Raw genomic sequence first — 27951 nt, forward strand, 5'->3', positions numbered from 1 at the left:
CCAGGCTGGCCTCTAACTCATAAGATCTGCCTGCCTCTGCCTCCCGAGTGCTGGGTTTAAATGAGTGCACCACCTTTGCCCATCGAATAGTTATGCTTCTTGAAGAGACTTACTGCATGGTGTAAGGCACATTAGGTGGTTCAGTGAGCAAAGGTGCTTGCTGTGTGAGGACTAGATTTGGATCACTTGATACCCATATAGTGACAAGGAGAATGGTCTCCCTCTGACGGGTCAACCTACATGGCCATACATACACAGATAATGTGTGCACCTTTCCTATTTGAATACAATTCTATTATCTTTCTGCTTTCTTACAGAGAAGAAGAAGTTGGATGGGATACAGAGATTAAAGATGATGTTATTGAAGAATGTAATAAACATGGAGGAGTTATTCATATTTATGTTGACAAAAATTCAGCTCAGGTATTTTCATTTTTGTTTTTGCTTTTTTTTCTTTGGGAGAATATGTGGTCAATACAGTTGTTTCTAATTACGATTTTTTCTTGATATGCTTTCAGGGCAACGTATATGTGAAGTGCCCATCTATTGCTGCAGCTATTGCTGCTGTCAATGCATTGCATGGCAGGTGGTTTGCTGGTGAGTGACTGCTACAAAGACTTTATGTTGAACACCTAGTGATAACATGAAAGTAATCACTCAACTTTTTTTCTTTTTGTCAACAGGTAAAATGATAACAGCTGCATATGTACCTCTTCCAACTTACCACAACCTCTTTCCTGATTCTATGACAGCAACACAACTACTGGTTCCAAGTAGACGATGAAGGAAGATATAGTCCCTTATGTATATAGCTTTTTTTTTTTCTTGAGAATTCATCTTGAGTTATCTTTTATTTAGATAAAAATAAAGAGGCAAGGGTCTACTGTCATTTGTATACAACTCCTGTTATCTTGAAAAATAAAGATGTTAACAGGAATGCAGTGTGCTCATTCTCCCTAACTAGCAAATCCTACTTTATGCAAAGCTGTTCGCTTGTTCTGCCGTTTTAAATGTCCATGTAGAAAATTACATTAAGGATCTATAGAATAGCTCTAGGGGAACAAATGTCCTTTCTGTATAAAGGCAGACAGGTAATATTTTAATGTTTCAGAAGCCTAACTTTTTACATAGCAGTTACAGTTCACATTCATTCATGTATTTGGCTCATGGTTCAGCAAAGGTTTCTGGAATACACAGTGTATGAACAGTCTAGGCAGCTAAGAGGCTGTTTAGCATCTCACCTTGATCATTTGGCAAGAAGGTATTTCAAAATTATATTTCTTGATGGTAACTTTTCAATTAATGTATGTGTAAAAGTTTCTTTGTAAATACTGTGTTTTAGTGTGTCTTGAGTTTCCAAACAAAATGATCCCTGCATTTCCTGAAGATGGTTGATGTAACAGTTTGAGCAAAGAAGTCTGGGCAAGATATAGGAAATGCAGAAATAGGTTTTGTCTGGTTGCATATAATCTTTGCTCTTTTTAAGCTCTGTGAGCTCTGAAATATATTTTTGGGTTACTTCAGTGTGTTTGACAAGACAGCTTGATATTTCTATCAAACAAATGACTTTCATATTGCAACAATCTTTGTAAGAACCACTCAAATAAAATTCTCTGAAAAAGGCCACAAGAAAATTTTCATTTTTTTAAATTTTGAGGTTACTAACTGGAGCATAGGCTGTCGGTGATTGTTTTCTCTTTTGCTTTCAAATTAGCGTCTAAGCATTACAGTTTAGGTTTTTCACAATTTGAAAATGCTACTCTCTCAACCTCTGCAATCTTGAAATTGTATATATGTGTCAATACATACAGCATAGTGTTTGCAATGAAGGTATGTTCCCTGGGTCAAACAAGCTGCCTCTTGTTATTTTGTTTCTTGTATAAGATGCACAGAAAGTATTTTGAAGAGTCCATTCTGAGTGAAGTCCATTTAATTGCAGTTGCAACTCTTTGATAAGAAATCTGTAGATGCTAAATCTTGTTTCTTTTTATGCCCTCAAAACACTTTTACACAGATCTTACCTCTAGTTTATTTGTAAAAAGCAGCAATATCGTCCTGATGATCTGCAAATTGTGTGTTACACCAGTCCATCTGTGTTCATGTTGACAGAAACCTTTTCTATGGGGCCTGGGCATCTTCGGGAGCCCTAGATGGAGCTGAGGCCTTTCTCTTGGTTTGAACATTATCCTTTGGTTGGCAGATCCTCCAACTCTTGCCCATGTGTTTTCTAATAGTTTTGCAATCCTTGGGTGAACAATGAAAACAAGATGGCTGAGTTTGCCACTCAGCCGGCTGGGGCCCTTTGGCATCTAGGGCTTCAAAAGGGCTTTGATGTCCTAAGGACATTGCATTAGCATTCTGATCAAAATTTAGTTGAAGGGTAATCCACATCAGAAAAATCTTTGGTCTGGATATTACATTCTAATGTCCAATTTTGAGGCTGTTAGGAATGTCCTGATAAAGATACAGTCCTTGAGAAACTGGTCTTTTCAATAAATAATTCCGTCTAAAGTTAGGAAGACAATCTCAGGACATGCAATGTTCTATTGTGAATGTGACATGTAGTGTATGTGACCATGTCCAAATTGTCTACTTTTGCCAAGAAGCAAATGTTTACTATATTTGATATGCAGAAACAGGATTTGTGAAAAAAAAAAAAAAACTTTTTTCTGATCAGTGTTTCTCTGTACTCAACTTTGGAGCCTATCCCGGAACTTGGCTCTGTAGACCATAATGCAGAGATCCACCTGCCTGTGCCAAGTGCTGGAATTAAAGGCGTGTACCATCATCTGTTGGGACTTCTCATTTTTATTAGCTCAAATATTTTTAAAAAAATGTTTTTGGACAGGTCTATCTAGCAATGGCTGCCTCCACTTCCATCGCACCAGGATTAAATGTGTATGTCAACACATTAAGCCTGGCTAGAGATTTAAGTATTGCATCCTTGGATGTAATATAAGGTGTACCATGTATGTGTCTGATGCCTGCACAGGCCAGAAGACCCTAAGCAACAGGAGCTAGAAAATGTAACTATGGGGATACAGGGACTGACCAACTTCTTTAGCCCTTTGGGATGTTTTTTTGGAGTAAAAATAGACAAGACTGAGAAGAAAAAACTTTATTATTGTACAAGGGTTGAAATGAATGGGAAAGTAAAGATGTAGCCAGCTAATCACTGCCCTGATTAGCATCGTATGCCCATTCCAATGGCCATGAATGTGCCAAAGGTTCCGCCACTCTGCATCATGGTTTTACCAATGCCGCCCATCAGCTCCCGACCCCGCATTCCGATCCTGAGGAGGCAAGATGCGATCATTTAGGAATAAAAATAGACGAAAGATTTTGAATTACCTTCCTTCACCCTTTATAATCATTGTTGAAATATATCAAGAATTAACAGCTTGATAATACCTTTATCTTTGTCATTCTTAAGATGTTACTCTTTCCCCAAGGAGGATTAGCAGTGACAAGTAAAACATCTAAGGGCTCTAGGGCATTACGTACAGAATTCTCTTCTGTTTGTAGCAGGAAGAGGAACAGAAGGACATGTAATGGCAGGAAATGCAGTCATGACTGCTTCTATGGGTGTGTTACCTAATAGACCTTTGTCTTATAGATGATGCCTTAGTGTTTATTTTTGGAGTTTAACCCAGATTAAAAAGTTGGCCAGTTTATAAGCTGCTCAAAGTGTAAAGTGAAACTTTACAAACTGATTCACTACACATTAGCACATTTAACAAGAACTGAATAAATAGTGGAGATGGCCTTTAGAATAACCGTGTATCTCAGAATTAAGTTTATCGGAAAATGGCTCTACAAGCTCATTTTATCACATTCAGTTGTAAGTTAAAATGCCATGCAACAATAATAAGCTTTCACTGCGCATTTACGACATGCTAGAGTTTATGGAAAGCATACTAGTATGATCGGTTCTTAGAAAAGTGGAGGTAAGCGTACTGTCCTCGACCACAGCTGAGGAAACGGCATCTAACTTGCCTAAGGTTACTAAACTACAAAGGAGTCACAAAGCCATTTTGACTCCAGAGCTCAGATCCCTAAGCACTGGGCTTCCAACCTCGACTAAGTGTCCGTGGATCCCAGGAAGTCCCGCCCGCGAGGCTCACCTGAGACAGGAGAAGGTGCCGAACAGCGCCCCGGCCGCCATGCCCACGGCGCAACCCATGACAAAGCCCATCTTCACACGGTCGAAGCAGCTGGGCTGGGACTGCCCATAGGGACCCACGGCCACCGGCATCTGGGGTGAGAGAGGGCTACGACAGTGAGGCCTGGAGGCCTGGCGCGCCGGCAGCCAGCGGCGCCCAGAAGGCTTCCGCAGGCCCCGGGGCGGACGCCAGCCCGGAGCACGCCTCCACCACCCTGCTGGCAGTCAGGGACCCCGCACGCGCGACGCCGGGCTGGGCCCGGCCCCACCTCACCTCGTTCGCCGCCGCGTTCGCTCGGCTCTACGTCTCACACCGAAAGCTAGGCGGAGGGCGCTCGTCGCCTGTCGTATCGCTTCCGGAGCGCTGGGAGCTACTTCCGGGAGCATGGGCTGAGAACTTGCAAGCGCTGTGGATGGTGGGCTCGACTGCTGGGAGCATGCTGCGAGCCACTTGGAGGCGGGCGGCACTGGCGGCCGCCGCGGCGGCCCGGCCCGGGTTCACGGCGCCCACCCGGGGATTGCGCCTGCGCGGTACGCCCCCCTTCTTTGTAGCGCCCAGTCTCCCTAGCCGCCCGAACCCGCTGGGTGGTTGCTGCTACGCACTGCATTGTTGCGGAGCCTGCCCGACGCGTTCCGTGTCCCGCTGCTCGCTCTCACATTTCCTCAGGACGGCCCGTACATCTTGCCACATATGAGCCAGAGTCTCATCCTTCAGATCTCTCCTGACCAACTGTTAAAGATGCTATTCGAGGTTCCTCCAGTCATGAACCTTTGAAGGACCCTGTGCTTTTCAATGTTCTTATAAAGGTTTTTGCTTTTTAGAGCCCATCCACTCTGCTGGATAGTTTAAAGATTGCTCCCTTTTGCCGCCAGCGTCCCTTCAAAGAACCCCGCGTCTATTATTTTCCTCAATGTCTTTTACCGCCCGTTGTTTTCTTTTCCTTTGACACTCGACCTCAACCTTCCTTAATTTACCTCGAAGCGGCTTTGGCAATCTGTTGTCTTGTGCACCTGGCATCCACGGTTGCGTCATTTCTCACTTTGCCACTCCACTCTGTTGTCAGTCGTAGATCATGCTATCCACTCGGCTGTTCCCTCAGAGACAGTGCTGCGACCTCTCTATATGGATGTGCAGGCTACAACTCCTCTGGTAAGGACTAAAGGGAACCTTCCCCCAGGCTCTTTGAGGGTTAGAAGAACAAATTTTACCAGAAGGCTAGATTTCTGGAGAATTCAGAACCATTAAATGTGCTAGAAAAGCGAGTCAGGCATCAGGAGGCTTAGATTTTAGTTTGCTAGAAAAGGCTTTACTAGTTTTTAGCTATTGATCTTGGTCAAATCACTTTCGAACAGGTATTGTAGTTAATTGTAAATGCTCAGGCCTTGGAGCTGGACATTGTAGCATGGAGAGTTTGAGTAAGCTCAAGGCCAGCCTGGGCCACATAGGGAGCTTCAAACCTGTGTAAAAATAAAAAATAAATAAAGAAAACAGACAAATACATAGGCTCTGGAATTAGCTCCGGAATTAACTACCATATAGTAAATGTGTGAGGATTTGGTCAAGTGTTAAATGAAATGAAAGACAGCAGTCCAGCACATGGTAAGCATGAAATAAAAATAGTTACTGAGAGCTGGACATGTGGCTCAGTTGGTAGAGTACTTGGCTGGAATGCAGAGTCTTGGGTTCAATCCCCAGCACCACATAAAACTCAATTCCTGTAATTCCAGCATTTGAGAGGTAGACGCAGGAATATCGGAATCTTAAGGTCATCTTTGACTAACTAGAAATAAATAAGACCCTGTTTATTTCTTTTTACCTTACAAGTAAGTGTTTACCTAAATGTTTGTCTGCACGCAGCACATACGTGTTGTGCCTGTAGAGGCCATGAGAGAGTGGAACCCCTCAAACGGGAACTCTATAGGCCCTTGTAAACTGCCATGTGGTTGCTAGAAATTGAACCTCGGTCCTCTGAAAGAGCAACCTTTACTCTTAACCACTCAGCTATCTCTCTAGAACCTAAGACTGTTCTTTTTGGTTTTTCGAGACAGGGTTTCTCTGAATTGCTGGGAACTTGCTCTGTAGACTAGGTCAGACAGAGTTCCACCTGTCTCTGCCTCCTGAGTGCTGGGATTAAAGGGATGGACCACTGCCAGGCTACTTTATGTTTTAAGAGAGAGTCTCTTGAAGGCCAACCTGGCTTAAATTTTCTTTTACTTGTTTATTGAAAGATAGAGTCTTATGTAGTTCAGTCTGACCTCAAACTTGTAGTCCTCCTGGGTGTGGTGGTACATGTTTTTAATCCCATTGCTCAGGAGGGAGAGGCAGACAGATCTCTGAAGGCCAGCCTTGACTACAGTGCAAGTGCTTTCCAGGCCAGCCAGTTATACAAAGAGCCCCTGTCTCTAAAATCCACCGGCCCCACCAAAACAAAACAGCCTGACATTTTAATCATTCTTCTAGCAATACAATCTTGTCCTTTTTTAAAAAGTTATTTTATTAATTACGTGTGTGGGGGCGTTCTGCTTTCATGTGTATATGTGCCCTACATGTCACCAAGAGTCCATGGAGTCCATAAGAGGGTGTCAGATTCCCTGGAACTGTAGTTACAGGGCAATTTAATTTGCCTGATATGGGTTCTGGGAATCAAATCCGGGTCCTATGGAAGAGCAACCAGTGTCTTTAACTACTGAACCATCTCTCCATCCTAACCCCTTTTACATTTTTTTTTAAGACAAGGCCTCTAACCTCAGATACCCTCAAATTTACTCTATAGTTGAAGATCTTAAACTTCTGATCCCAATCTTTCTGACTCCACCTCCCCAATACTTTAGAGTTGTGTGGGAACAGAACTGTATACCACCATGCCTGGCTTTGTGAAGTGCTGGTAATCCAACTAAAGGCTTTGTACATGCTGGGCCAGTGCCCTACCATCTAGATTCCCATCCCACACAGGCCTGTTCCAACTGTTTCTACAGGTGTTCCCATTGTTTTTCCTAGGGGAGAGCAGAAATGCAGTCCTCTTGCCAAGAAATGCCTTACAAAGAGCTGTGACTTGCCAGTATGGTAGCATAAACTTCCTTTTTTCTTTTAAAGATTTGTCTGTTTATTACAATGATCTGCCTGCCCGTAGTATGTCTGCAGGTCAGAAGAGGGCACCAGATCTCATTATAGATGGTTGTGAGCCACCATGTGTTTGCTGGGAATTGAACCCAGGACCTCTGGAAGAACAGTCAGTGTTCTTAACTGCTGAGCCATCTCTCCAGCCCTAGCATAAACTAATACCAGCACTTGGGAGCAGGCGGAACTCTGAGTTTGAGGCCAGCCTGGTCTGCAAGAGCAAGTTCCAGGACAACCTCCAAAGCCACAGAGAAGCCCTGTTTCAACCCCTCTCCCCCCAAAAAAATGTTTTCGAAGTGGGAGTATGGTATATCAGGTCAATCTTTGATTAGTATGTGAAGAGGTGGGCACTGAGCAAGGTGGGCAGTTGCAGTGGCTGCAGCAGGTTCTGAGTTGATTATAGACTCAGAGAGACTGATCTGTTCTCTTGTGTACAGGATCCCAGGGTTCTGGATGCCATGCTCCCATACCTTGTGAACTACTATGGGAACCCTCATTCTCGGACTCATGCATATGGCTGGGAGAGTGAAGCAGCCATGGAACATGCTCGCCAGGTTAGCACAAAGAACTCTGTGAAGTTGCAAGTCAAGTTTGGTGGCCTGCGGGAGGCATTTCTTTCTTAGGAAATGGTGGTATTTCTAGAAGAGATTCAGAGAGTAGTTTTGGAGTTGGACTGCAGGTGTTTAATTACTTCACATATTCACTAGGTAAAGTACCTTGGGAAAATCATCTCATTTCTCTAAGCCTTAAAATCCTCACCTATCAAGTTGAAAGTGAAATAGTTCATGCTCTATAAGGGGATTGGGTAAGTTAAATGACACAGTGCTGGTTTGGTAAAGGCTAACACTTACACATTGCTCAAGAAGTGCATAGAAAGAGTTCGGTAAATATATTTTAAAAATGCATTTCTAACCTGACAACTTAAGTTTAATCCCCCAAAAATCCACATGCTGTGGCATGAATGTTACCCAACCAAAAATAAATGTTAAAAAATTATTTAAAAACAAAATTTATCATTAAGAATATTTATTTTTGCATTTGTGCATAGAGATGCCTTGCCTCTGTGTGTGTGTGTGTGTGTGTGTGTGTGTGTGTGTGTGTGTGTCTGTGTCTGTGTGTGTGTGTGTGTGTGTGTACCATGTATGTGCCTGGAAGTTTAGGATGGTTGTCAACCACCATGCGGGTGCTAGGAACTAAAACTGGGTCCTCAGCAAGAAGAGCCAGTGCTCCTAACACTGAGCCATTTTTCCAGTTTCTTGCTTGACATTTTGTTAGAATTTTTTTGTTGATTTTGTTTTTTTATGACAGTGTTTCTTTGTGTAACAGCCCTGGCTGCCCTAGAACTTACTCTGTAGACCAGGCTGGCCTCGAACTCAGAGATTCACCTGTCTCTGCTTCCTGCCTGCTGGGATTAAAGGCGTGTGCCACCACTGCCCAGCAAAGAATAATTTTTTAAATTGCAAATATGTGTGCGTGAACATCTGTGTATGTGTGTGGTTGGTTTGAGTGCATGTATGTATATATGTATGTACCAAACTATGCAGTATGGAGATCAGAGGACAACTTGGAGCAGACTTTCACCTTACCAGGTGGATCTCAGGAAGTGAAACCTGGCCTGTTAGTAGTGTCTATGCCACTGCTCCATCTCACTGGCTCCGCACGTTAGTTGTTTGAGACCAGTTTCACATTCTAGCCTAAGATAACTTGGAACTTACTGTATCCCAGGCTGGCCTCGAACTCATGGCAGCTGTCTTACCTTGGCTTCCTGAGGTTTGCACCACCATACCTGGTTTATGCAGTGCTGGGAATCAAATGCAGGGCTTCATAAATATGAGGCAAGCACTCTATCAACTGAATGACATTTTTACTTTTTTTAAAAGATTTATTTATTATGTATACAGTGTTCTGTCTGCATGTGTCCTTGCAGACCCAAAGAGGGCACCAGATCTCGTAACAGATGGTTGTGAGCCATCATTTGTTTCCTGGGAGTTGAACTCAGGACCTCTGGAAGAGTAGCCAGTGCTCTTAACCTCTGAGCCATAGCTCCATTTGACATTTTTTTTTTTTTTTCAAGATAGGGTTTCCCTGTGGCTTTGGAGGCTGTCCTGGAACTGGCTTTTGTAGACCAGGCTGGCCTCAAACTCACAGAGATCGGCCTGCCTCTGCCTCCAGAGTGCTGGGATTAAAGGCGTGCACCACCACCGCCCGGCCACATTTGACATTCTTATTAGACTGTCCTAGAATGGAGAAAGAATAGAACATTTAAACTTTAATAATCAGTTCCTTTTTTTATCTCAAGCCAGACCTAGTATGCACAGAGTGTCTTGGTAGGCAGTGGGTAGAATGCAGTGGAGTTTCTCTTGCCATGAAACTCTGGCCTAGCTTTGTCTGCAGCCCTACTCCTGCCAGGGAACTGATGCTATGTATCTTTGGCTCTTGGCTTACAGCAAGTAGCATCTCTGATTGGAGCTGATCCTCGAGAAATCATTTTCACCAGTGGAGCTACTGAATCCAACAACATAGCAATTAAGGTAAGAGAATGGGGTGAGGACACTGTGTGGTGGACCACTTCTTTAGGAGAGTGAGGAGCATGTGGGAAGATGAGGGACAGAAGGAAACAGAAGGGAGCCAGAACTATCTCTGGGCTTTTTGGGTTTAGAGATTAGAGCTCCTTTATCATTTGGACTCAGATATTTTTTTCCTCAGATTCCCACACATCCCTATTTCTTTCTTATGCCTTAAAAGAAAAAATATGTGGTGGCTGGAGAGATGGCTCAGAGGTTAAGAGCACTGGCTCTTGATGAAGGGAAGTCAGGGAAAGAGCTTAGGGAAGGAACCGAAGTAGATTCCATGGAGAAGGGCTGCTTCCTCCCAGTGGCTTGCTCAGCATGTTTCCTTATACCACCCAGAACCACCTGCCCAGGGGTAGTGCCACCCATATTGCATTAGCTCCTGCACATTAATCTTTAATCAGGGCCAGGTGTTGGTGGCGCACGTCTTTAGTCCCGGCACTCGGGAGGCAGAGACAGGCAGATCTCTGTGAGTTCAAGGCCAGCCTGGTCTCCAGAGCGAGTGCCAGGATAGGCTCCAAAACTACACAGAGAAACCCTGCCTCGAAAAACTAAAAAAAAAGAAAAAAAAATTATTAATCAGGTCAGTACCTTTACTGGTTGACTACAGGCAGTAGTCTGATGGAGGCATTTTTTTCCAGCTAGGTAGCCATTCTCAGATGATCTTAGCTTGTTTCGTGTTGACAAAAAACTAACTGGGATCTGTTACTATAAATCTTTCTACCAAAAGCCGCCTGAGCCCCACTGCCACGTGTGAGCTTTACACCAGCCGCCCGCCCGAGTTAGGCCCAAATGAATACACAGAAACTTGTATTAGGTTCAAATGCTGCTTGGCCAATGACTAGGATTCCTCATCTGTTAGCTCAGTCTTAATTATCATAAATCTATATATTTTATAAGACTTATCTTATTGGACGCCTTATTGGCATCCCTCCTTGCCGGTGGATCACATTGTGCTGCTGGAGGAGCAAGGGGAAAAGAGGGACCCTTCCTGTTTCTCCTTCTTTAAATATGAGTCTCCTTGCTATGTCACTTCCTGCTGGATCACCACTTCTCTACTACATTTCCCAGAATCCTCTTTGACTCCTAGTCCCGTCTAACTTGGTGTCTCATTGGCTAAACAGTATTTTATTTAACAATCAATAAGATAAACATACACAGTACATTCCCCATCAGGGATCAGTTCACTCTTACTTTCCTATGGGCTCTCCCTTTGCTTTCTGATTGGATCTGTTTACAGAGTTCCTCTGCCTTTTCAGTAATTGTTGCTTTGGTACCCCCTGTGCCATTGACTCGGTCTAGGTCTGTATCAGTCTTTCTATATTTGGGCCAAGCAGATACTTTGTGCAAGTGTCCCACTCTTAATAGTCATGCTGATAATTCATACAACACAATCACATTTTACTTAGATCTAGTCAACTATTTGTCTATTTTTTTCTTATTTATTTTTTGGTGATGGGCATTTCAACTTTCAAGCTTACTAAAGTCGTGCTGTACCACTGATAAGTTAATATTCTGATATCCTGCCTTTTTTTTCTCTTTTGAGACCTGGTCTCACTGTGTAGCTCTGGCTGGCCCAGAACTTACTCTTTTGGCCAGGCTGGCCTCAGACTCCTAGTGATCTGCCTGCTTCTTCCTTCTGAATGCTAGGATTAAAGACATACCCCACTGCACCAGGCTTTTTTAAGATGAAAAAAACTTTATTTTAGTTTTGTGTGTATCTGTGTGGGGGTATGTTCATGTGACTGCAGTGTTCTCAGAAGCCAGAGGCATTAAATCCCTCTGGAGTGAATTATAGATAATTGTGAGCCATTCAGTGTTTATACTGTGGACCGGTCATGATTCTTCTACAAGAGCTGTATACTCCTTTTACCACTGATCCATCTCTCCAGCCCTCATTTTGTCATTTAAAAGTTTTTGGTTTTTGAAAAATCATTTGTGCACCTGATAAGATTAACTTATCTCTTTTTAAGGATTTATCTACTTAAAATTGGGAGTTGGGACTGGAGAGACTGCTCTTTCAGAGGATCCAAGTTTAATTCCCAGCACCCATATGGCAACTAACAACTGTCTGTAACTCCAGTTTCAGGGGATCTGACACCCAAGGCAGAATACCAACGCACATTTAAAAAAAAAAATTAAGCCTGGTGGTGGTAGTGCAAGTCTTTAACCCCAGCACTCTGGAGAGAGGCAGGCAGATCTCTGTGAGTTCGAGGACAGACTCCAAAGCTACACAGAGAAACCCTATCTCGAAAAACCAGAAAAAAAAAAAAAAGTGGAGCCTGTTGGTAGTGGCACACGCCTTTAATGCCAGCACTCAGGAGGCAGAGGCAGGTGGATCTCTGAGTTTGAGTCCAGCTTGGTCTATAGTGTATGTTCCAGGACAGCCAGGACTGTTCCAGGACAGCCAGGACTACACAGAGAAACTATGTCTCAAAGACAAAAGAAAACTGCCAAGTGGTGGTGGCACATGCCTTTAGTCCCAGCACTTGGGAGGCAGAGGCAGGTGGATATCTGTGAGTTTGAGACCAGCCTGTCTACAAGAGCTAGTTCCAGGACAGCCTCCAAAGCCACAGAGAAACCCTGTCTTGTGGGGAAAAGAAAAAAAGAAAGAAAGAAAACCAAAAAATAAAATAAAGGAAAATTGAGCTGGAGAGATGGCTCAGTGGTTAAGTGCACTGGCTGTTCTTCCAGAGAACCTGGGTTCAGTTCCCAGCACCCACATGGCAGCTCACAGCTGTCTGTAACTCTAGTTCCAGTGAATCTGACAACTCCAATATGTGGGCAAAACACCATTGTATATAAAATACAAATAAATAAATTATTTAAAAAATATAAAAGGAAATTAAAATTTTTGTTAGTTTTTATGTGTTTCAGCATTTTTATTTTTCCTTTTTTTTGGGAGGGGGGGTTCAAGACAGGGTTTCACTGTAGCTTTTGGAGGCTGTCCTGAAACTCAGTAGACCAGGCTGGTCTTGAACTCACAGAGATCCGCCTGCCTCTGCTTCTTGAGTGCTGGGATTAAAGGCGTGCGCCACCAACGTCCGGCTCAGATTTTTCTTACATGCATGCTTGCTGTCTAAAGCTGGTCAGAAGCGTGTCTGGCCCTCTGGGATTTGAGTTTCAGATAGCTGTGAGCTGCCATGTGGATTCTGGGAACTCTCTGCAAGACCAACAAGTGCTTTTAGCCACCAGGCCTCCATTCTAACCCCCTATTTGTCCTTTTTAAATATATTTTTGTTTTATGTCTATGGGTGTTTATGCCTGCATGTATGTCTGTGTACCACATGTATGTAGTGCCTGTGGAGGTCAAAAGAGGGTGTTAGATCCCTTGGGACAGGAGTTACAGAGCTGCCATGTGGGTGTTTGGAACTGAACCTGGGTTCTCTGGAAGAGGAGCCAATTCTCTTAACTTTTAAGTATCTCTCCAACCTAACTCCCAATCCCCTTTTTGTTTGTTTGTTTTTTTGTTTGGTTTAGTTTTTTATGTTGTTGTTTTGCTTTTTTGGGTTTTGTTGTTGTTGTTGTTGTTGTGTTTTTTGTTTTTGGAGACAGGGTATCTCTGTGTAGCTTTGGAGCCTATCCTGGCACTCACTCTGGAGACCAGGCTGGCCTCAAACTCACAGAGATCCTCATGCCTCTGCCTTTTTTTTTTTTTTTTTTTTTTTTTGAGATTGGATTTCTTTGTGTAGCCTCTGTAGTATCTCACTCTGTAGACCAGGCTGGCTTTGAACTCAAGAGATCCACCTGCCTCTGCCTCTTGAGTGCTGGCATTAAAGGCTTCTGGCCCCTATTTTTATTTTTCATGTATACGAGTGTGCATGCATAGCATGTATGCTTGGTACCTATGGAAGCCAAGGGAAAGTGTTGGATCTCCTGGAACTGGAGTTAAAGATGGTTGTGAGCTGCCATGAAGGTGTTGGAAACTGAACAAGGGTCCTTTGCAAGGACAGCAATCTCCCCAGCCCCAAGATTTAAATTTTTTAAATTAATTTTTAAAATCAGAATACAAAGTAATGGATTTTATTATGGCTTTTCATGCACACATTTCGTTTTTACCCTGCCCCATCCTTGCTGGCCCTTGTCCTCCCTCAGTAGGTCCCCTCCCCCTTTCACGCCACTGTGTCTGTACCCTCTCCATCATGACTACCTTTCCAGCTGTGCAAGTGTGAGGACCTGAGTTCAAATCCTCGGAGCACAGGTGAAGTCAGGCATAACAGTGTGTGTGTCTGTAACTGCTAGGCAGAAGAGACAAGAGACCCTGCACAGGCTTGCAGGTCAGCAGTAAACAGCAAGGAGGCCTTGCCTCAAATAAGGTAGAAGGTGAGGACTGATACTAGAGGTTGTCTGTCCTCTGACCTCCAAACATCCTTTCTTGCCTTCATGTCCATGGACAGACACACATCATGCATACAGACAGATACATACATACAAAGATCTCTTTCCTTTCTCATGGTCCCTTTTCTACCTTTATGACTTAGAAACACACACATATGGCTATATTTACACATATGCACACATCTATAACACATCTATATTCCACTTAAGAGAGGATATAATACTTGTCTTTTTTTGTTTTCGGTTTTTTTGGGGGGGTTGTTTGTTTTGTTTTGTTTTTTTGTTTTTTTGTTTTTTTTTTTTGAGACAGGGTTTCTTCTCTGTATTGCTTTGTAGGTTGTCCTGGAATTCGTTCTGTAGACCAGGCTGGCCTCGAACTCACAGAGATCCGTCTGCTTCTGCCTCCCGAGTGCTGGGATTAAAGGTGTGCACCACCAACGCCCGGTGATACATGTCTTTTTTAGATCATTTAATCAATTTATGTTTGTGCATGCCTGTGCCACAACACACATGTTGAGGTTCCACAATTGGGGCTCTAGGTAGTAAGCCTTGTGGCAACTGCCCTTACCTGCTGAACCTGTTGGCAGCTCAGAATTTGTTTCTGTCTGACTTATATTGCTTAACATATGATTTGTGATTTCATTCATTTTTCTGTAGATGTCACTATTTAATTTTTTATTACATCTAAATTAAATGCTATTGTATATGTACCACATTCTCTTTATGGGCATTTTCTGTTGAGTTCCATTTCTTAGCTATTATAAATAGTTCAGCAAAACTGGGTGTGATGGTGCAGAGCCTTAATCCCAGCACTTGGAACACAGAGGCAGGCACATCTCTGTGAGTTTCACAGCTACATAGTGAGATTCTAGTTATTTCAGTTTTTCCTAGCCTATTTTTATAATTTCTTCTGATGTTGACAGTATCACATACAAGAATGGGAACTTGGTCAGTGACATAGAATATCTTTAGCATGCTCGAGGCTCTGGATTCAGTCCTTAGGAAAACTGTTTATAAATAGGATTCATGTCATTGCTACCTCTGTTATACTTTTTTCCTATTATCATCAATTTTTAGGGAGTGGCCAGGTTCTACAAGTCACGGAAAAAGCACGTGGTCACCACTCAGACTGAACACAAATGTGTGCTGGATTCCTGCCGCTCACTGGAGGCTGAGGGCTTTCGAGTCACTTACCTCCCAGTGCAGAAGAGTGGGATCATTGACTTAAAGGTAGGAGTCCTATGCTAGGCTGGACTGACAAAAATGGGCGGGGCCTGGCTTCATCCTGTCTCTCCAGCCGTGGGTGTAGCCTAAAGGTTGAGCTAATGGTGAGAGTGGAGCATTGAGCAGAGAGGGAGATGATGCTCTCTATGTGTGCACTGATCTTCTCTGTGGAAGACTTGCCTCTTAGCTTTTTTGGTGATCCTGGTTTGTAGGAGAGCTGCTGGACATGAGTGTAGGATGTCAGATATCCACGCCACAGAAGAGCTCTGCCTCATCCTTCCCTGCACTAATGTTTCTTACGAGCTATAAAGGGAGCCGGGTGGTTGGAGGTGTGTCTCAGCAGTAGAATTCCTGCATAGCATGCACAAGGCTGTAGACTTGAACCCCAGAACTGTAAAAACAAACACGCAAGTATAGACCAGACCCTTAAACTCAGCCCTCTGGAGGCTCAGACAAGAGGATCACCAGAGTGTGGAGCTAGCCTGGACTGCAGAGTGAGATCCTGTCTACAAATAAAAGACTTGAATATATATTTCTGTCCTAGTTCACGTCTGTCCTCATGCCATGACCATACTGCTCTTATTTCTGTATCTCTGTGGCAGCTTGAAATCAGGATTTGTTTAATTGGTCTAGTTAGGCTCTTGTGTAAGCTTTAAGTCTTTTTCTTCTTTTCTTTCTTTCTTTTTTCTTTTTTTTTTGTCTTTGAGACAGTGTCTTGTGAATCTCAGGCTAGCTCAAGTGGCTCTGTAGCCATGAATGACTTTGAACTCCTGATCCTCTTGCCTCATCCTATTGAGAGTTGGTATTATAGTCATAGGGTACAATACCTACTCAACTAGCCATTCTCTTTTCTTTTTTTAGATTTGTTTTATGAGTGCCTGGGTGTTACAGACGGTAGTGAGCCACTGTGTGGGTGCTAAGAATTGAACTTATGTCATCTACAACAGCAACATGTGCTATTAAACCCCCTGGCCATTTCTTCAGCCCATCCTTTTTTAACTTCTTCTTTTTGTTTTTGTTTTTGTTTTGTTTTGTTTTGTTTTTCGAGACAGGGTTTCTCTGTATTGTGTTGGAGCCTGTCCTGGAACTTGCTCTGTAGACCAGCTGGCCTCAAACTCACAGAGATCCGCCTGCCTCTGCCTCCAGAGTGATGGGATTAAATGTGTGCACTACCAACGCCTGATTAACTTCTATTTTTTGTGTATGGGTGTTTGCTCTGCATGCATGTCTGTGTACCACATGTGTGCCTGGTGCCTGTAGAGGCCAGAAGAATGTGTCCAATCCCCTGGAACTGGAGTTAGAGTCAGTTCTGTTCCTCTATGGTGTGCTAGGAATTGAGCATGGGTCCTCTGGTACAGCAGGTGGTGCTCTTAATTGCTGAGCCATGTCTCCAGTGCCTTGTGTGTTACTGTGTATTTTTATCTGGTGTTACTAGGGATTAAACATGCTAGGTAACCACTGAGCTACATCCCAAACCCCCTGTTATTAAGATTTAAGTGTTCATAGCCGGACGTTGGTGGCGCACGCCTTTAATCCCAGCACTTGGGAGGCAGAGGCAGGTGGATCTCTGAGTTTGAGACCAGCCTGGTCTACAAGAGCTAGTTCCAGGACAGCCTCCAAAGCCACAGAGAAACCCTGTCTTGAAAAACCAAAAAAAAAAAAAAAAAAGTGTTCAGATGGAGTTATAGTGAAAGGTCACTTTTCTAGGCTAAAGGTTGTCTACATTCTTATTTATATAGTTCTCTTGGCATCACATGTACTCCTTACTCCTACATTCTTAGGAACTAGAGGCTGCCATCCAGCCAGACACCAGCCTAGTATCAGTTATGACTGTGAACAATGAGATTGGTGTAAAGCAGCCTATTGCAGAAATAGGTGAGTATATTAGGTTATCCCTGACCCTTACCAGCCCTGGGGTCCATATAAGGGATCAGGTACAGACAGTTTTAACACAGTAGCCAAGAGGTCCAAGGAAAAGAACTATGTGCCTTGCTGACCACATTCTAGGTGGTGTGGCTACTATTTGAGTTTTTAGAATGGAGGGTGGAATGCCCTTTTTTTTTCTTTCATTTTTTTTTTTTTTTTTTTTGCCCCAAATGACAACACAGTAAGATAAGGGCATCTATTCTTTTTCCATTTAGAATGTTCTTTATCCCCATTTAGAGTTCACCTTGTAACCTGTATGCAAATTAGCAAAAATACCAATTAATCTTTGCTTCTTTTAAATAAAAAAGAATTTAAAAGGTGATACTATAGCCCCAAGGTAAATGAGCTGGTATACAGAATCTTGGGCATCAAAACATCATGTGTGTTTGTGGTTTTGTGTTTTGCCCTTGATCTTTAGAGGAATAGCTGAGAGGCTGGGAGTTGGGAGGGAGTGGGTGGGGGAGGGGACATGAAGGTGGGAAGGCCCAGAGTAGGGGAGGACTTATATATCAGTTGCTTATGTCATCCGTGGTGCCTTGCAGGGCTGCTGGCAGCTTACTTTTACTGTGCTATGGGTCTTCTTCTCTGTCATCCCTCAGGGCAGATTTGCAGTTCCAGAAAGGTCTATTTCCATACTGATGCAGCCCAAGCTGTTGGGAAAATCCCACTTGATGTCAATGATATGAAAATTGATCTGATGAGCATCAGCGGTCACAAACTCTATGGTCCTAAAGGTACCAGCCCCTGCCTCTTCTTCGAACTTCTCAGCAAACCCTTTGACAGATGCTCATCACATTGCTTTCAGGAAGGTTGTACCTTCAGAGTGGCCTGGAATATGCAAGTTTCGTTCAACAGTAGCCAAAACTCTTGCCTCTTCATATGTGCCGTGTACACAGCAGGCATTCTTCTTTGATCCCTCCACATGTCCTTAAAGGGGATACGGATGTTAATTTGGCTTAGGAAAACAGGGTTCTGTTAATTCAGGTTTCACTAGGTATCAGTAAGTAAAAACAGAACAGATTTCATGAGATAGGCTGATAATACTAACTGCCCCACCATGCTGGCTACCAAAGGTTCCCACAGGTTATAATTAACAGTTCTATGAGCTGTTCTTGCAGATGCCAACTTGTACTCTAAAATGTGACTTGAGTAGGATCTCTTCTTGACCCTATTCACTCCTCATCAGGGTCTTGTGATTTAGTCCCACCTGCCTTTGAGTTTGCATCCTCCTTCCTCAGTCTCCTGAGTGATGGGGTCATAGACATGTCTGCTGTGTCGCCCTTTTTACAGTTCCTTTTATTTATGAGGACAGCCATACTTTCCTTCCACCCCTTTTTACCTAAATTATGTGTGTTCTCATTTGCTTTTTCACCTACAAACCATCTTAAAAGTAAAATAAAATGTCAGACATGGTAGTATATTCCTTTAATTCCAAAGTCCTGTATACAATTAGATCTCTGTGAGTTCAAGGCCAGTCTGGGCTCCATAGTGAACATAGTGAGTTCCAGGGTAGGCAGTTCTATATTATTAGACCCTTTTTTTTTTTTTTTTTTTGAGACGGGGTTTCTCTGAGTGCCCCTAGCCATCCTAGAACTCCCTTGAACTCTGGCTCCTGAGTGCTGAAACTAAAAGTGTGAGCCACCACCATCCAGTGAAAAAGTTTATTTTTGATTACATATTGAGTTTTAGGTCACCTTAGAGTACTTGAGAGTCTAGAAAGGAAGCTGAAATAAAAGGAAAGGGGTAGTACAGAGTTGTTGAGATCTTCCTTTCTTTCCTTTCTTTTTCATCAGGGGTTTTACTTTATCTAAGGTTGATGCTGCCTCCCTAGTGCTAGTATTATGGGCATGTGCCACAAGCCTGACCTCACCAGTTTACTAACAATGTATTTTAGAGTTTTTAGAAGAATTTTATTTGTTTAGTATACAATCTTCTGCCTGTGTGCTAGCAGAAAGCACCAGATCTCATTCAAGTTGGTTGTGAGCCACCATGTGATTGGTGGGAATTGAACTCAGGACCTCTGGAAGAACAGTCAATTCTCTTAACCGCTGAGCCATCTCTCCAGCCCAAGAATGTCAATCTTTTTTTTTTTTTTTTTAAGATTTTATTTATTTATTATGTATACAACATTCTGCTTCCATGTATATCTGCACACCAGAAGAGGGCACCAGATCTCATAACGGATGGTTGTGAGCCACCATGTGGTTGCTGGGAATTGAACTCAGGACCTCTGGAAGAGCAGTCGGTGCTCTTAACCTCTGAGCCATCTCTCCAGCCCAAGAATGTCAATCTTGAGTTGAGGCCAGCCTACAGAGTGAGTTCCAGGACAGGTTCCAAAGCTACAGAGAAACCCTGTCTCGAAAAACAAACAAAGTCAGGCTTTTCTATCTGCTTGGTGTTTCATTATATTAACATATCATGACTTATTTAAATTCCTCCAATGATTATCACCTAAGTTATTTGATTTTTTAAAGATTTATTTTTATATGTGTGAGTGTTTTGCTTGAATTCATGTGTGTGTTGTGTGAGCACAATGTCCATAAAGACCAGCAGATGGCACTGACTCTCCTGGAACTGGAGTTATAACTGTGTGAGCTGTTATGTGGGTGTTAGAGACTGAACCTGGGTCTCCTCTGGAAGAGCAACACCATTGATCCATCTCTAGCCCCTAGTGGGTTGTCATTGTTATCATCATCATCTTCTTCTCCTTCAACTTTATTTTTTTAATGTATTAATTTTTATTTTATATGCATTGGTGCTTTGCCGTGGGTGTCAGGTCCTCTGGAACTTGACATCCTGGGCTACATGAGAGTGACTAAGTCTAAAAGAGAAACAGAGCCCTCACATTTAATCCCAGCACTAGAGAGGAATATAAGGTAGGAGCTCAGGGTCTCATTCTGTATTCAGTCTGCAGTCTAGGCAGTCTGGGGTTGTTTTGGTAGAGAGTATTGCAGTCTGCAGTCACTCTGAGGACAGGATCGCTCCAGCCTTGGTGGAGTGGTAGAGGTAAGAACTCTCTAGTGGCTGGCTGCTTTGCTTCTCTGATCTTTCAGCTTGAAATCCAATATCTGTCTCTGGGTTTTTATTATTCACTATTCATGTTACAGGCTGGCCTTGTAATCACAGAGATCCACCTGCCTCTGCTTCCCAAATGCTGGGATTAAAGGCATGCACCACCACCACCCAGCTCATAAAATTTTTTAAAATTAATCTTAAAAAGAAGTCTACGTTGTATGATAGGGAGCTGCTTGAAATAATTTTGGTAATTATTCCTGTGGTAACATAATTTACATTGAATACTTTTGCTAAAAATTATGCTTTTACATTTCTTCTTTTCCTTTAATTTTTTTTATTTAGAAAAGGTTAACTATAAAATTTGAAATATTTTAATTTCTTTTTTAAATAAATTTTATGTAAATTAGAAACACTCTTATTTTACATATCAATCCCAGTTCCCTCTCCCACCCATCCTCCCATGCCCCCCCCCGCCAACCCCCCCAGTTCCATCCCCCCATCTACTCCCCAGGGAGGGTAAGGCCTTCCATGAAGCGGGGGTCATCAAAATCTGTCAAGTCATTTGGGGCAGGGCCTGGGCCCTCTCCCGTGTATCTAGGCAAAGAGAGTGTCCCACCATGGGAAATGGGCCCCTGAAGTCCGTTCGTGCACTAGGGATACATCCTGGTGCCACTGCCAGAGGCCTCATAGACTGCCCAGTGCTCCTAGCTGACACTCACGTTCAGGCGGCCCGGTTTGGTCCTCTGTTGGTTCCCCAGTTTGTTTCATTGGTGTTTCTCTCTCTCTTATTTTTTTTTTCTAACAACTTTTTTCCCCAAGGGGTTGGTGCTATCTATATCCGGCGTAGGCCCCGGGTCCGTGTGGAGGCCCTACAGAGCGGAGGCGGGCAGGAGCGGGGTATGCGGTCTGGGACGGTGCCCACACCCTTGGTGGTGGGGCTGGGAGCAGCTTGTGAGGTGGCACAGCAAGAGATGGAGGTGGGTACTGGAGAGAGCCGCAGCTCCCCTCAGAACGTCCGTCCCACTAGCGGTTCAAGGTCTCCCATTTAGTAACAGCTCAGCAGACTCTCATCTCTGCTGGAAGGAAATCCTGTCTTTGAGCCAGGTGTGGCAGTCAATGCTGGTATCCTAGCTGCCTGGGGGCCCGAGACAGGAGAATTTTCAGTTCAAGGCTAGCCTGGACTACATAGCAAGACCCTGGCTCAAAATAAAAAGTAAAGGGCTGGGTCAGTAGGAAAGTACTTGCCTGGGACATGCAAGGCCTTGATTTCAATCCCTCAGAAGTAAATGTGTGCACATGTGCCCACAGCTAAATAAAAACCTGCTCTGTCAAGGTCCTGCCGCCCCCTTGTTCTGGAGGAGATGATTCAAAACGTGTCCTGTTCGTGGTTCCCAGTTCATTTTCCCCGGGTTGTTAGAACCGTGTGTTCAGCTACTGAGCACCTCTTACACACCAGACAGTGCTGGAGCCCCTGTGATCTCCACACATAGCAAGACAATAGAAGGGCCTGTGTAGCACACACCCACTCCTGGGTAGAGAGGGCTTCTGGAACTCTCTGTCGCTGAGCTGTCTGGTGGTTACTGCACTGAGCTCTCCCTGCCTGCTCCTTAGTATGACCATAAGCGGATCTCCAAGTTAGCAGAGCGGCTGATACAGAAGATAATGAACAGCCTTCCAGATGTGGTGATGAACGGGGACCCCAAACAGCACTACCCTGGTATGGACGCGCCCTTCCAATCTGAATTCTGTTCTTTTTTAAATTGTATTTATTATGTGGGCATGGGGATGCCTGCCACAGTGCACTTGTGGAGGTCAGAGGACAATTTTGTGGAGTCAGTTTTCTGCGTCCAATCTTTTGTGGGTTCCAGAGAGATACAACTTAGGTCATCAGGCTTGTGTAGCAAGTGCTTGCTTTACGTGCTGAGCCATCCTGGTGCCCCCTCTGCAGCCCCACCATTCTGTTTTTGTTTTTTAAATATTTTTTTAGCTAAAGTTTGTTTGTTTGTTTGTCTGTACTTGCCTCTTTCACGCTAGGCAAATTGTCTACCCCTTAGCTCTGTCTCCAGCTCTCGGCTCCATTCTGGCAGAGTCTGAGACCCAGAGGGCTGTCATCATGTTTTCTCTTCTTCAGGGTGTATCAACCTCTCCTTTGCATATGTGGAGGGGGAGAGTCTGCTGATGGCACTCAAGGATGTTGCCTTGTCCTCAGGAAGGTGAGTTGGACCAGGTAGACAAGCACTGTGATAGCACCAGTTAGCTTTCCTGTTCAGTAACCTACAGGTCACTGAGCTTCCTGGCTGGATTAGGGAGAAGCTCTTGATGCTGGTAAGGTCACTTTTTAGCTGGCGGCCATAGGCTGATGGTCACATAGCTAGCAGGTCTCTGTCTTTGACAGAAATTGGTGACTTTAGGACCTAGAAGATGTATCTATCTTCTTTTGTCTTTTATTTGGAGACAGAATTGGACTATGTAGCCCTGGCTATCCTAAGACTCTCTGTATAGACCAGGCTGTCCTCAACCTCACATAGATCCTCCTGCCTCTGCCTCCTGAGTGCTGGGATTAAAGGCTTGTGCACCATTATGCCTGGATGAAGATGTATGTGTCTTTTACAGAGTTAAACAATTAGTTTGGTTGTAAGCCGCCTAGGGTTTATCTGTCCTTCAGGGTCATACATTGTGCCTGCTGCCCCAGATACAGAAGGTTCTCTGGCTCTTTGGTCAGATAAAGTGCATGGATCTAACTGCTGGTTCACACCTTGACAGTGTCCTTCCTCAAGAACATTATCTACTCTAGGGACCAGAGGGACTGGGTTTACGTCCCAGGATGTACAGGGCATCACCAGGCCCCATGACATTTCCAGGCTATGTATCTTTGGTCCCTATGGTATGATTCCAGGGCCCTGGGAGTAATGGCTCTGGGTGTGTCCTATGGGCTAAAGGTTCATGTCTCCATCCTTAGTGCCTGCACTTCAGCATCACTGGAGCCCTCTTACGTCCTCAGAGCAATTGGCACTGATGAGGATTTAGCACACTCTTCTATCAGGTCAGTTGAGTTCACCTGGTGTGTGTGTGTTCCTTGTTTGTTAAGATAAGGTCTTGTCAAGTACCCAGGCTGGCCTTGAAGTCTGTCCTCCTATCTCCAGCTCCAGAGTACTGAGATTATAAGTGTATGACCACCATGCCTGGTTTATGCATTTTTTGAAATAGGCAAGCACACCTCCTACTGAGCTATGTCCCGGTCTCCTCCTTGAGTCTTGGTGAAGATGAAGATGTCTGAGTGTCATATTCAGAGTAGCTGTAGGAGACTTCTCAGTGGATTCGGGTCCACAGCTATGTTCTAAGAAGCTTTACTAAGAAAGACAGCCTGCGCTCTTTTCCTCTTCCTTTGAGCTAATAGCTTTCATGTATCCCAGTTGGCTTCCAACTCACATGTAGCCCGGGATTGCTCTGCCTCTACCTCCCAAATGCTGGACTCACAGGTGTGCGGCACCATGCCTTCTTATGCAGTCAGGAATGAACCCTGGATTTCAGGCAGGCACTCTACCCCTGAACCGAGTCCCCTGTACCCCCAGATCTCTCTCTCTCTCTCTCTCTCTCTCTCTCTCTCTCTCTCTCTCTCTCTCTCTCTCTGGCCTTGAACTCACAGAGATCTACCTGCCTCTGCCTCCCAAGTGCTGGGATTAAAGGAGTGAGCAACCCTCCCCACCCCACCCCCATCTTTCTTGTCTTTTGTTTAGTAGGTTCTCAGTGAGCACTGCCTAAAAAAGAAAACCAAGCCAACCCTGGGCCTAGTGTAGAGCTCTTGTGTGTTCTCTCAGGTTTGGCATCGGCCGCTTCACTACAGAAGAGGAAGTGGACTACACTGTGGAGAAATGCATCCATCACGTGAAGCGCCTCCGGGAAATGAGGTATACACTGCTGCCGGGGACGCTGTGGAAGCTGCACAGCTGCCTCCTTTCCTGTCCTTGGGCTCTGTATTCACAGAAACCCGTGTTTGCAGGTTTCTAAAGGCTCCACAAAGGAAGAAATTGGACCTCTTTGGCTTCCTATTGTTCAGATTCTTTGTTTTGTTTTGTTTTTTTGTTTTTTGTTTTTTGGTTTTTTTTTTTGAGATAGAGTTTCTTTATGTAACCCTGGCTGTCCTGGAACTCTGTAGACCAGGCTAGTCTCAAACTCATAGAGATCCGACTCCCTCTGCCTTGTAAGTGCTGGGATTAAGGGTGTACAACACTACCACCCAGCCTAGAATGCTTTAAAAGTTAGGGGTTTTTTGTTGTTGTTGTTGTTGTTCATTTTTTAAAAAATGTTTTCTTTTAAGATTTTATTTATTTATTATGTATGCAACATTCTGCTTCCATGTATATCTGCACACCAAAAGAGGGCACCAGATCTCATTACAGATGGCTGTGAGCCACAATGTGGTAGCTGGGAATTGAACTCAGGACCTCTGGAAGAACAGCCAGAGCTCTTAACCTCTGAGCCACCTCTCCAGCCCCCAAAAGTTGGGTTTTTGTATATAGCATAGAGATTGCTTGTCTAACATCAATAAAGGTCCTGGGTTTGATCCTAGTCCTATAAAAAGCAAGGTAAGGCTTTCGAAGGGTGGTTCTCACATCTGCAGATGACGCCTCGAGAGTGATAAGTAACGCGTTTTCCTTAACCATTTATTGTTGAATCAATAAAGTCCACTGAACCCTAAAAAGCAAGCTAAGGCTGGGGTGGGAAGCTCAGTGGCAGAGTGCTTGCCAAGAAGGAACAAAACCAAAACCAGGAATCTTGCATATGTCTGAAGTCACAGCCCTCAGGCTTCGGCAGGAAGATTGTGAATGAGACCTTTTCTCAGAAACAAAAACAAAGTCTGGGATTCAGTAATGTTGAAGAAAATTAACCGGGGAACAGAAGGCACAGAATTCAATAGTTGGGTATAGGGCTGTAGTGCAGAAGAGGGTTTACTCTTCAGTGGCACAAGCACACAAACAAAATGGTCATTGTTGCCACCACCCTGGAAGTAAGTCTGGTTTAAGGATATGGTCCGTCTTCTCAGTAGCATCTCCTGTATAAGAGAGTGCTCAGGTCTGAGGCTGGAAAAGGCTTGTGCATCTCCTGTATTGGGGTTCACCAGGTCAAAGGCAGAGGAGCAGCAAGGACAGGAGGCAAATCATGGCTCAGGGCCTGAGCACCAGTGTTGGCTGCTGTTTCTTATCAGTGCCTCTTCTCTTTGGCAGTCCCCTCTGGGAGATGGTGCAGGATGGCATCGACCTCAAGAGCATCAAGTGGACCCAACATTAGAAGAGCCGGCCTGTGACTTTGTGCTGACCTGGCCCTTCCTGCCTCACTGACCCATGTACAGCCAGGAACCTTGTTAGCTGCTGGGTGGTCCATGGTCAACCAGAGCTGGCATAGCCCAGTTGATTTCACCAAAGAACGCTGTTAATTGAGAAATTCAAGGAAGCATCCTTCTTAGCCTCAGCCTTTGTAGGGAGACGTTCCCTGTTCCTCCTCAGGGGCTCTTCTCTATTTAGTGTGTGGACATTCTTTGCTAAGCGCCTAGAGGCACTGCTGCCTCTCTGCCACTAGGCTTACCGACCCTTGGGGAGGTGGAAGAACTGGAAGACGGCTCTAGGTTCAAAGACTGTTTCTCCATGTGAACATTTGGATCACCAATCGCTGCTCAGCTGGACTGGCACCATCAGCAACTAGCATCAACAAACCTTATTTTAACCTTTTTTTGTGGCTTCAAAAGATGTCTCTGGATATATCAACTGCAGCCAAAACAGCAAGTTTTATTAAAGGCTTATTTCCTTTGTGTTCTCATCTCCTTCCTTTTTATTTTCTTGTTTGTTTTTTGACACAGAGTTTCTCTGTATAGCCCTGGTGTCCTAGAACTCTGTGAACAGTCTGGCCTCGAACTCACAGATTTCTGCCTGCCTCTGCCTCCCAGGTGCTGGGACTAAAAGTGTGTGCCACCACCGACCAGCTCATCTTCCTTCCTTCCTTTTGATTTAATGGAAGTAGAAATATCCATATGATTCCCCCCATTACTCTAATCATTTTATTTCCTTAAAATTTGTTAATTTGAAGATTGGAGAAATAAATTCCCATTTCCCTTCTTATTCTGTGAGTTCTTGAGAGGCTGAGGAACAAGATCTGCACTTGAGAACTCCCACCTGCCTCCCACAGATGACTCAACCCACTTGCATATCTTTTCATCCAACATTTTAAAGGATTGCCAGGACACACATTTTATTCTGGGTGTAGGGACACACTGGTTAATAGGACCAGAAAACACACTGCCCTCTGTGAGCTTTCATACTAAAAGAGGGATAGAAAATCAGAAATGAATAAAGACTGTAATAGATGTGGCAGTGTTATTAAAAAATGAGTATTTTGGCAGGCATTAGTGTCACCCACCTTTAATCCCAGCACTTAGGAAGCAGTAGAGGCAGGAGGATCTCTGTGAGTTTGAGGCCAACCTCGTGGTCTACAGAGCAAGTTCCAGGAGAGCTAGAGCTGTTACACAGAGAAACCCTGTCTTGAAAAACCTAAATAAATAAATAATAAACTATTTTGAGGAACTAGTAGGGAGAATTGTGGCAATAGGTGTTCTGGGGAAGTTCTTTGGGGATTCTATTGCTGTGAAGAAACATGACCACAAGTCTTACAAAAGGAAACATTTAACTGGGGCTGGATTACTGTTCAGATGTTTAGTCCATTCTTATGGCAGAAAGCATGGTGGTGGGTAGACAGACATGGTGCTAGTGAAGGAGCTGAGAGCTCTACATCCCTATCAGCTGAAAACAGAAAGTGAAGTCTGCATTGGGTTTGGCTTGAGTTTCTGAGATCTTAAAGTGCACCCCTAGAGACATACGTACTCCAACAAGGCCATGCCTCCTAATAGTGCTACTCCCTGTGGCCAATTATTCAAACACATGAGTCTATGGGGGCCATTCCTATTCAAATCACCACAAAGTCATATTTAAGCAAAACACCCTAGAGAGGGAGTGATGGCTTAGCTAGGTAAGAAGGAGCAGAAACAGCCTGAAATAGAAAACCCAAAGAATGCCAGTGAAACTAGGGTAGATCATCTCTCTGTGTGTCTGAACTCGGGAGTAGATGTTTATTAGCCCTAAAAAAATGAGGGAATATAATATGATAGAATAGGGGCCAAGTGGCAGTGGTGTTACTTACACACCTTTAATTCCAGTGCTTGGGAGGCAAAGGCAGGGAAATCATTGTAAGTTCAAGACCATCCTGGTATACAAAGCTAGTTCCAGGACAGATAGGGCTGTTACACAGAGAGACCGTGTCTTGAAAAACAAACAAAAACTCTGTGTGTGTTTTTTTTTTTTTTTTTTTTTTTTTTTTTTTTTTGTGTGTGTGTGTGTGTGTGTGTGTGTGTTGAAATATATGTATGTTAGAATAGCGGCTGAAGAGATAACTCAGCAGTTAAGAGCACTTGGCTGTTCTTGTAGAGGACCCAGGTTCAGTCCCAGCACCCACATGGCAGTTCATAACCATCTGTAAATCCAGTTCCAGTGGAAAAATCTTTTTTTGTTTGGGGTTTTGTTTTGTTTTTTGAGATGGGGTTTCTCTGTAGC

The 27951-nt window shown here is 43.9% G+C and overlaps 3 protein-coding genes across 9 annotated transcripts in view; 2 read left to right on the top strand and 1 right to left on the bottom strand.

Annotated features, from left to right (window-relative positions):
• Rbm39 (RNA binding motif protein 39) overlaps positions 1–1624 on the top strand; it is a 29120-nt gene extending 27496 nt beyond the window's left edge. For all 7 annotated transcript variants that reach the window (XM_027421326.2, XM_027421331.2, XM_027421332.2 and 4 more), the window contains 3 exons: positions 318–423; positions 519–597; positions 684–1624. In XM_027421326.2, coding sequence (XP_027277127.1) covers positions 318–423; positions 519–597; positions 684–784 — 286 coding nt within the window. In that variant the 3' untranslated portion in view covers positions 785–1624. The remainder of the gene's footprint in view (positions 1–317; positions 424–518; positions 598–683) is intronic.
• Positions 1625–3103: 1479 nt separating this feature from the next.
• On the bottom strand, positions 3104–4578 carry Romo1 (reactive oxygen species modulator 1). The gene is made up of 3 exons (XM_027421337.1): positions 4437–4578; positions 4125–4255; positions 3104–3293 (listed from the first exon to the last, which is right to left on the bottom strand). The coding sequence occupies exons 2-3, from the start codon at positions 4253–4255 to the stop codon at positions 3185–3187; spliced, it is 240 nt and encodes a 79-aa protein (XP_027277138.1). The 5' UTR covers positions 4437–4578; the 3' UTR covers positions 3104–3184.
• Positions 4530–26167, top strand: Nfs1 (NFS1 cysteine desulfurase). The gene is made up of 13 exons (XM_027421336.2): positions 4530–4693; positions 5227–5312; positions 7718–7834; positions 9728–9811; positions 15266–15418; positions 17194–17287; positions 17938–18072; positions 21173–21330; positions 21965–22070; positions 22485–22566; positions 23313–23396; positions 24172–24261; positions 25579–26167. The coding sequence occupies exons 1-13, from the start codon at positions 4576–4578 to the stop codon at positions 25640–25642; spliced, it is 1371 nt and encodes a 456-aa protein (XP_027277137.1). The 5' UTR covers positions 4530–4575; the 3' UTR covers positions 25643–26167.
• The last annotated feature ends 1784 nt before the right edge of the window (positions 26168–27951 follow it).

The sequence above is a fragment of the Cricetulus griseus genome, chromosome 6, assembly GCF_003668045.3.
Source record: "Cricetulus griseus strain 17A/GY chromosome 6, alternate assembly CriGri-PICRH-1.0, whole genome shotgun sequence".
Classification (NCBI taxonomy): domain Eukaryota; kingdom Metazoa; phylum Chordata; class Mammalia; order Rodentia; family Cricetidae; genus Cricetulus; species Cricetulus griseus.

Excerpts from the sequence above, each read along its gene's own strand:
- Romo1 (XM_027421337.1), bottom strand. The coding sequence starts at position 4,255 with ATGCCGGTGGCCGTGGGTCCCTATGGGCAGTCCCAGCCCAGCTGCTTC. Across the intron at positions 3,294-4,124 it reads GGCACCTTCTCCTGTCTCAG|GATCGGAATGCGGGGTCGGG; the intron begins GTGAGCCTCGCG and ends TTGCCTCCTCAG.
- Nfs1 (XM_027421336.2), top strand. The coding sequence starts at position 4,576 with ATGGTGGGCTCGACTGCTGGGAGCATGCTGCGAGCCACTTGGAGGCGG. Across the intron at positions 4,694-5,226 it reads CCGGGGATTGCGCCTGCGCG|TCGTAGATCATGCTATCCAC; the intron begins GTACGCCCCCCT and ends CTCTGTTGTCAG. Across the intron at positions 18,073-21,172 it reads CAAACTCTATGGTCCTAAAG|GGGTTGGTGCTATCTATATC; the intron begins GTACCAGCCCCT and ends TTTTTCCCCAAG.